General features: G+C 34.2%; 1 protein-coding gene across 1 annotated transcript in view; it reads left to right on the top strand.

Annotated features, from left to right (window-relative positions):
- Positions 1-10000, top strand: part of LOC122256064 (nephrin-like) — an 82040-nt gene that overhangs the window by 34547 nt on the left and 37493 nt on the right. The window contains exons 7-11 of the mRNA XM_086551766.1: positions 632-784; positions 1122-1502; positions 4917-5243; positions 6031-6150; positions 6506-6685. Of these exons, the coding sequence (XP_086407892.1) occupies positions 632-784; positions 1122-1502; positions 4917-5243; positions 6031-6150; positions 6506-6685 (1161 nt within the window). The remainder of the gene's footprint in view (positions 1-631; positions 785-1121; positions 1503-4916; positions 5244-6030; positions 6151-6505; positions 6686-10000) is intronic.

Below are 10000 nucleotides of genomic sequence, written 5' to 3'. Positions count from 1 at the left end.
GGGAAATGGAGTCTTAGTGGCGATCTTGCTCTCCGGCATGCGGTTTATGGTGTTGATAAGTTGCATGCAATATTCAATAAGAAACATGTATAATTTTATATATGTATGTATAAATGCGGGTACGCAAACACATATATACTTAATATACAGACACAGATATATACGCACAAATATATACATACACACATACATATACATATATATAATATATATATATATATTATATATATATATATATATATATATACATATATATGTATATATATATATATAATATATATATATATATATATATATATATATATATATATATATATATATATATACATGCATGCACGTACAATAACTCACAAATATAGATATATACTTATATTTAAATATACATACAGATATACATACTATATATACCTATACACACACACACACACACATACATACATACACACACACACACACATACACACACACACACACACACACACACACACACACACATATATATACATATATATATATAGATATATATATATATATATATATATATATATATATATATAAACATAAAGTATACACCTATCTAAAGAATGGTCTGTAAAGAAAGTTGTTTTCCCTTTGACCGCGCCCCCTCCAGTTCCGCCCGAGAGCATCAGCATCAACGGGCGGCGCGACGGGGCTGTGGTGCAGGCGCGGGCGGGCAGCGCCCTCACACTCGAGTGCCTGGTGGAAAAGGGGCGGCCGGTGCCCAGGGTCTCGTGGCTCCGCAACGGCCTCAAGCTGGACCCGGGTGAGTCTTTAGCCTCGAGAGACAGGGGGACGGACATGCTGGGTGGGGATGTATCTTTGTGTGTGTGTGTGTGTGTGTGTGTGTGTGTGTGTGTGTGTGTGTGTGTGTGTGTGTGTGTGTGTGTGTGTGTGTGTGTGTGTGTGTGTGTGTGTGTGTGTGTGTGTGTGTGTGTGCGTATGTGTGTGTGTGTGTGTGTGTGTGTGTGTGTGTGTGTGTGCGTGCGTGATTGTGATTGTGTGTGTGTGTGTGTGTGTGTCTGTGTGGCATTGCACACACACCCACAGCATAAGTGCTTATATGTCTGAGGACGCCCCGTAACCCCGCCCGTTCCCTTCAGGCCAACAGGAGGACGAGGTGCTGGCGTCCTCCTTATCGCCGCTGCTGTGGAACGTCCGCAGCCGCGTGCGGTTACGAGCGCGCGTGCAGGACGACGGGCAGCGCTACACGTGCCGAGCCGTCCAAATCCCCCCCGATCTCGACGAGGGCCCAGACGGCCTCCCCCCCTTCGCCTGGAACTTCACCAACTCGGCAGATGAGACGGTCGAGATTGCCCCGTCGCATGTGCAGGCTGGAGCGCGCGGAAATGGCGACACAATGGCTTCGAGGGGACACTCTGCTAATTCTTCGCAAGTTCCGCCCGCTTCATCTCAGGATGCTGAAAGACCCTCTGGAGGAGTGGCTGAGCCTGTCGAAGTCAGCATCGTTGTTTCCGTCTTGTGTAAGTTTCATTTCGTCCCTTCTTTTTCGTGTGTTGGTTTCTTTTCGGCTTTGTTTCGTGTGTTAGTTTTGTTTCGGCTTTGTTTTGTTTGTTAGTTTCTTTCCGTCTTTGTTTTGTGGGTTAGTTTTGTTTCGTCTTTGTTTCGTATATTAGTTTCCTTTCTTCTTTGTTTCGTGTGTTACTTTGTTTCGTCTTTGTTTCGTGTGTTAGTCTCCTTTTTTCTTTGTTTCGTTTGTTAGTCTGTTTCGTCTTTACTTCATGTGTTAGTTTATTTCATCTTTGTTTCGTGTGTAAGTTTCACTTCTTATTTGTTTCGTGTGTTAGTTTCTTTTCGTCTTTGTTTCGTGTGTTAGAGTGCTTCTGTCTTTGTTTCGCGTGTTAGTTTCCTTCCTTTTTTCGTGTGTTAGTTTGTTTCGTCTTTGTTTAGCGTGTAAGTTTCCTTTCGTCTTTGTTTCGTGTTTTAGTTTATTTCGCCTGCTTGGCTTGCATGTTTATTCTGTTGTGTGCGTGCGTGCGTTGTATTTTGGTTATGTTATAAAAGTTTCATGTGTCATGTCATTATAACATATAAGTTTACTTTGTTTGGACGTATCATTAAATACTTATTGTCTCATCTTCACTTTGTCTAATTTTATTGCATGATATGTATGTATATGTTGTGTAGTTCAGACGTTGTGCATGTGTCATGTAAGGTCATCATGTCATCTATGCGTTGTATAGTTATATTTTATAAGTATATCATATATTTTCTTTAAGCTTAATGTGATGCGTACATGTGCTTTGTATGTATTCGTCATTATGTATGTTCCTGCTGCCTTTGTTTACGTAGTGTGTAAAGTAGCAATTATATTGGTGTCGGGTAACCCACTCGGCTGAGCTATTATATATTGCAGTGTCATTAAGACAGAAAATTTTGCGATTGCTTTCTACAAATGAACTATTTTATGAAAACATATATAGCGCAGGAAAAAGTAACGGGAATAATGCAAAACAGTTGCTAATTGAAATTACACCCCCCCCAAAAAAAAAAAAAAAATGATAATAATAATAATAATAATAATAATAATAATAATAATAATAATAATAATAGTAATAATAATAATGATGATAATAATAATAATAATCATTATCATAATAATAATGATAATAATAATAATAATAATAATAATAATAATAAGAAGAAGAAGAAGAAGAAGAAAGAGAGAGAGAGGAGAGAGAAAAGAAGAGAGAGACAGAGGGAGGGGCATAGAGAGAGTAGAGGAGCGACAGTGTGTGGTAGAAACAGAGAAGGAGAAAGAGAGAGAGAGAGAGAGAGAGAAGAGACAAAAACAAAGAGAGACAGAGAGTCAATGAGAGTGAGAGAAAGAGAGAAAAATAGAAAGAGAAAAAAAGAAAGATATGGAGAGGCAAAAAAAGAGAAATGAAAACGAAAGAAAAATAAAAAGAGAAAGATAGAGAACCCATAGAAAACCGATAACACGATCTCGCAATTATGTCATAATTAAACTGGGACTCTGATATACTCAACCAACTTCCTGGTGGGTAAAAAAAAAAGAAAAAAAAGGTAAAATATATATATATATATATATATATATATATATATATATATATATTTTTTTTTTTTTTTTTTTTTTTTTTTTTTTTTTTTTTTTTCTTTTTTTTTAGTATTATAATGTAAACTAACGACACGTGGAAGAATACACCACAGCTAACAAAGCTAACAAAGGAACATGTGTCTAATGATAACAAAATATAAACTCAAGGTTTTTCTGTTTTCTTTTCTTTTGGTATTATGTTAACAGATTTTTTTTTTTTTTTTTTTTTTAGAAAGAAAATTACATTGTTACGAAAGGATTATAAGGAAAACGATATATACTTGACCTGTAGTATTTTTTCAATGCACGGGATATTGATATAATCCTATTAATAATCCTATTAGTAGATTTGATATAAAAAAATGGTATGATTAGAAATAAATAATAGAATATAAAGACTGAAATGTTGATACAATAATTATTGAATTGCTTCGAAACTGAGAGTATCATGTGTTTATGAGCTTAAAAAGTGTGAATTATTACGGCTACATAATACCTTAGGATACAGAATAAATCGTATTTATTTTCAAATTTCAGTGTAATATATATATATATATATATATATATATATTATATATAATATATATTATATATATATATCATATATATATATACATATATATATATATAAATATATATATATATATATATATATATATATATATATGTATATATGTATATATATATGTATTTTTACATGTATATATATATATATATATATATATATATATATATATATATATATATATGTATATACATATATATACATGTATATATGTATATGTATATATATATATATATATAATATATATATATATATATATATATATATATATATGCTGTACAAATATATATATTTATATATATGCTTGTATGTATAAGTATCTCTCTCTCTCTCTCTCTCTCTCTCTCTCTCTCTCTATATATATATATATATATATATATATATATATATATATATATATATATATATATATATATGTATATATATATATATATATATACATATGTATGTATATATGTATGTATGTATGTATGCATATATATTCATATATGTTCTAAGCCCGCATTCGATCATAATCTCCAGAAATTGTCCAAATCGGCGCCATGGAAGGAATTACCACAAGCAAATACTTTCTTGTTATGCAACATGCGTTAGTCCTAGTCAGAGCCTTTATTAACAGCAAATGAATGATCTATCCCTCCGGGTGTCATAAATCGTGCACGTTAATGTGTGATTTATACAGCTGTCCGAAATAACGCGGAATACCTTTGTGAAATACCGGGCACTCTGTCTTCCTGAACACCGCTCGGGTGAGACGTGCATGGACTGCATGTGTGTTATGTGTCCGCGATTCGTCGTTGTATGGAGTTTGATATGATTTTGGTGTTGATGGATGGATTTGGGTTTTATTTCATGTCTTCTGTTGTCGTTTTATGACAACTAACGAATAAGATAAAATAAATGTGAGCAAATCTAAGTTGAAATAACCTTTATTATTTACATTATTCCGTCATACACACGAACAAAAAAAAGATATATATATACATATATACATATATATATATATATATATATATATATATATATATATATATATATAAATAGATATATATATATATATATTTATATGTATATACATATATTTATATATATATATATATATATTTATATATATATACATATATATACATATATACATTTATATATATATATACAAATATATATACATATATATATATAAACTTACCTAAACGAGAAAAGCAAATAAGACAAAAATAGACATCTTTATAACCTCCCCCCGCCTCTACACCCCAGACCCGCCAAGCCGCCCCGTGATCACCGGATACCAAGACGGAGACGTGCTTTCGGAAGGAGAATCAGTCAACCTCACCTGCACCGTGGGAGCCGCCAACCCCCGTCCGAGCTTATCATGGCACAGGAACGGCCGTCAGCTTAGTCCCCGCTTGACTGAAGATGCAGACGAACCCGGGCTGTCGAACGCGTCCCTGCCCAGCGCCGGTCAGAGTATCGCGGAAGTGGTAACGGTGTCCCGACAGGACGACGGGGCGAAGTACGAGTGTCGTGTTAACACTTCTCTCTTCTCGCGCCCTTTGGCTTCGGCTGTCACTCTCAACGTGCAGTGTAAGAGGAGCGCTTTTGAATTGGTATTTTTGTTGTCGTTGTTATCGTTTTTTTTTTTTTTTATGTCGGTACATTAGGTTTTGTTTTCTTCCTCTTTTTTTTCTTTCTCTCTCTCTCTCTCTCTTTCTGTTTCTATCTCTCTATCTCTCTCTATCTCTCTCTATCTCTCTCTCTCTCTCTCTCTCTCTCTCTCTCTCTCTCTCTCTCTCTCTCTCTCTCTCTCTCTCTCTCTCTCTCTCTCTCTCTCTCTCTCTCTCCCTCTCTCTCTCTATCTATCTATCTCTCTTTCTTCTTTTCTTACACTCCGTTTATCTATTTAGCTCTAAGTACGAATGATAAGTACGAATCATATTCCACTTATATCGGTTTATTTAGATCAAATGAACAAATGAATATTACTAATCTTGCCTTGTTATTTCCACACGCTACACCCCAGTATTAGCAATGTGTTTACCTTTTCATGAGTACGAAACGAAAAAAAACAAACAAAAAAACTTTTATACCTTTATCCCATCCTTATCGCCCCCCGATCGTACCCTTAACGCTTCACTCAACCTCTCACTCTTTCTTTAAACCTTCTCTAGTTCACAGAGTATCAAATGATCTTAACTGGATTACCTCTGAATCCGGAGAGAACAAGATTTAGCCAAAATAGGGTGACAAAGAAAAAAATTGGATTACTCTCTCTCTCTGAGAAACGTATTTGATGATTTGAACAGCATAACAAGCTGACGCATTTTAGCTCTAGCTTTGACTTTGAATCTAAAGAAAGTGACATCAATGACAGATCCTCCGAGCAACGTGACTATGACAGGGCCTGAGGTGGTGGGATCTGGCAACACTGTCACCTTCACTTGCGTCACATCGCCTGCAAATCCACCGGCTGCTGTTACCTGGACTATTCACGGTAAAGCGAGTAAGAATGATGCTTGTGTTGCTGTAACTTTAGTCTTACAGCATCGAATTGATTTGAGGGGAAAAAAAAAAAAAAAGGATTGATTGGTATTTTATTTTTTATTTTTATTTTTTTTACGAATTCTTTATCTGTCTCAGAATGTCATTAATTATATACAAACAAAAAAAGATACTCATCATTATCAACAAGTTTTGTTTTTTTACCACAGCATCATTTGACAAGCAAAAAAAAACAGTCATCATTATTTTTAACAACGTCTTAGCCAACGTGCATTTACCGGTGTCATTCTGCATCTCTCCTTCTTTTCTTTCTTTCTTTTCTTTTTTCTTTCCCTCTTTCTTCTCAGGGTCACTGACCAAGAAGAGCAAGTCAACCGTCAGCAGAGGAATAGAAGGTCATTGGGTGACTACATCCACGTTGACCTATCGCGTCCCGAGGTCAAGCAATGAGCTCAGCATCCGGTGTCTGGCGCGGAATGAAGCCTCTTCAACTCCCGTCGTCAGTAACAAATCAGTACAAGTTATCAGTAAGTGATTTTGAGAGGATGCATTGCAAGCTCTCTTGGGGGATCTTTGATATTCTCTCTCTCTCTCTCTGTCTCTTTCTCTTTCTCTTTCTCTCTCTCTCTCTCTCTCTCTCTCTCTCTCTCTTTCTTTCTCTCTCTCTCTCTCTCTCTCTCTCTCTCTCTCTCTCTCTCTCTCTCTCTCTCTCTCTTTCTCTTCTCTTTCTTCTCTTTCTCTCTCTCTCTCTCTCTCTCTCTCTCTCTCTCTCTCTCTCTCTCTCTCTCTCTCTCTCTCTCTCTCCCATTCTCTCTCTCTCTTTCTCTCTCTCTTTCCGTGTCTCTCTCACTGCCTCTCTCGCTAACTCTCTCTCTCTCTTTTTCTCTCTCTCTCTCTCTCTCTCTCTCTCTCTCTCTCTCTCTCTCTCTCTCTCTCTCTCTCTCTCTCTCTCTCTCTCTCTCTCTCTCTCTCTCTCCTCTCCATTCTCTCTTCTCTCTCTCTCTCTCTCTTTCCTGTCTCTCTCACTGCCTCCTCTCGCTACCTCTCTCTCCCTCCCCCTCACTCTCTCACTCTCTCTCTCTCTCTCTCTCTCTCTCTCTCTCTCTCTCTCTCTCTCTCTCTCTCTCTCTCTCTCTCTCTCTCTCTCTCTCTCTCTCTCTCTCTCTCTCTCTCTCTCTCTCTTTCTCTCTCTCTTTCCGTGTCTTTCTCGCTGCCTCTCTCGCTAACTCTCTCTCTCTTTTTTTTTCTCTCTCACTCTCTCTCTTATTCTATTCGTCTCTCTCTCTCTCTCTCTCTCTCTCTCTCTCTCTCTCTCTCTCTCTCTCTCTCTCTCTCTCTCTATCTCTTTCTCTTTATCTGTCTCTCTCTGTCTCTCTCTTTATATATATATATATATATATATATATATATATATATATATATATATATATATATATATATATGTGTGTGTGTGTGTGTGTGTGTGTGTGTGTGTGTGTGTGTGTGTGTGTGTGTGTGTGTGTGTGTGTGTTTGTCTGGTGTTATATAAATGCATCACCGAAACCTTTCCAAAATAGGCAACCACGCTCGCTAACTGAAAATACTATAATAGACACGAGAAATTGTTTAAATCCATCATACTATTATCCATTTTCATATACCAATACTTAACAAGATTGTCAGATTTGTTTCTTGCTGTCAAATTAAATAAGTCAGCGTGAATGAAGCACCAAATGTTTTAATTCTGATTAAAAACTCGAGCTGTTTAATCCAATTTTAGAGAAACAATGCGACAGTTGCCACTTATTGCATTGCGCATTTCCTGGCAACTAAGCCGAGTGTGCGTGTGTGTCTCAATGCAAACATTTCTTGCTTTTGAAAAATGAGAGGCATAAATATCTTCTATCTTATGAGACAATTTACCAAACTTTATGCATATGTAACTAAACCATAAAATCTATTCTATATTGCATGAATAATGCATAATTTGTTGCTGATGTTGAACGAAAGGACTATATATCTCATCCATTGCGATAATTGCACTGTTAAATTCTTAAAGAAGAACAACTATGATTGTTGCTGTTTGTATTGTTGTTAGCAGTGTCGTGTCCTTGATATTGTTATCATTGTTGTTATTATCCATTTTATCATGATTTTAATTATCATTACCGGTATTATTGTTATCATTATTACCATTGTCCCTTGTTATTGTAATTATTGTTTTTATTATTATTATTCTCATTAGCATTGATATTCACTTAAAAAAAATAATAATAATACTTTATTATATAATTTACAATGGTTATTCTATATCATCATCATCATTAGCAGCAGTTGGAAAGTCATCATCATTATCATTATAACCATTGTCATCATTATTAGCTTTATTATATCATTATCATTATTATTGTTATAATTTTTATTATCATCATTATTATTACCATTATTAACCATTGGTATCATTATTAGCTTTATTATATCATTATCATTATTATTATTATTATTTTATTATCATTATTATTACCATTATTATCATAATCATTCTTATCATCACTATTATCAACAATACTATTATGACTATCATTATCATTAATATTGCTAGTATCATTATCATTATCGTTATCTTTATCAGCATTACTAATCATCATTATCATCATTATAATTATTGTTATCTTCACTGTTATTGTTTTTGTTATTATCCTTATCATTATCTTTATCATAATCATTATATTCATAATCATTATTATCATCATGGTTATCATAATCATCATAATCATTATTATCATCACCATTATCACCATCTTAATCATAATCACCATTGTTATCATCATAATCATAATTGCCATTAGTCCCGCGTAAATAATGATAATAATAATGATAATAATAAAATAATAATAATAAAACAGTACACCCACTCGAGCATTGTTCTTGAGAATTAAAAATATATAGCAAGAAATCCAAAGCACAAACGTCTTAGAAAATAAAAATAAAAAGTTATGAGTTATAGTTATGACTGTCTCTCTAAGATCATAAAAACTCCACAACTATAACATGGCGTCTCTATAACGTCTTAGTCTTGTCTTGAAAACTTGTACACAATATTTATGTACCGTTATTAATTGCCGATGCATTGAGCAATTGCAGGCTTTTGAAAGAGCGGTACCTCATGGGATGATGGCTATGAGTTACGGTGTAAAATATTTAGCGAAATACTAATTACGAAATAGGGAGATTAAAAGATATAATCAAGTTATTGATGTCTATTTTTAGATTATCACTGTATGGTTATGAAATATTTTTAACTAGTTTATACATTTTTATATGGCTATAAATTAGTATCCTATATGTGTTGATAAATACGTAATGACGCAATCTATATAACCCTGAATATAGTAGATAATACTTTCCATATATAAGAACATTGCAAAATAGATATTTGCATTGCATACCGAACTGAAAGATATGAAACATTTTCAGCCAAGAAAAAAAAAATACAAAACTGGATACCCAAATTTCTAAAAATGTGATGTAATAGTTCAATGTAATAACGCAGTAATGCTTTTGGTTCTAAAATCTGAAATGGAATCTGGTTCACTGGAGAAAACTGTAAAAACGTTTTATGATTGCTTTTATTTGCAAAATCTTCATATTGTTATTTTTTCAAAGAGGTTGCTTGATTGGGTTTTTTTGTATGATGTTATTGTAAGATGGACTATAGATATAATTGAAGAAAAAAATTCATTGCAAGATAGATTGCTTTTTATATGGACAAACAGACAAATAAAAGACAGTAGATATATATAAGTTCATATTCGTGTGTGTATATGTGTGTGTGTGTGTGTGTGTGTGTGTGTGTGTGTGTG

This window comes from Penaeus japonicus, unplaced genomic scaffold (assembly GCF_977035675.1).
Source record: "Penaeus japonicus unplaced genomic scaffold, GWHDUDI00000001_assembly GWHDUDI00000025, whole genome shotgun sequence".
Classification (NCBI taxonomy): Eukaryota; Metazoa; Arthropoda; class Malacostraca; order Decapoda; family Penaeidae; genus Penaeus; species Penaeus japonicus.
This window is presented reverse-complemented; position numbering and strand designations above follow the sequence as displayed.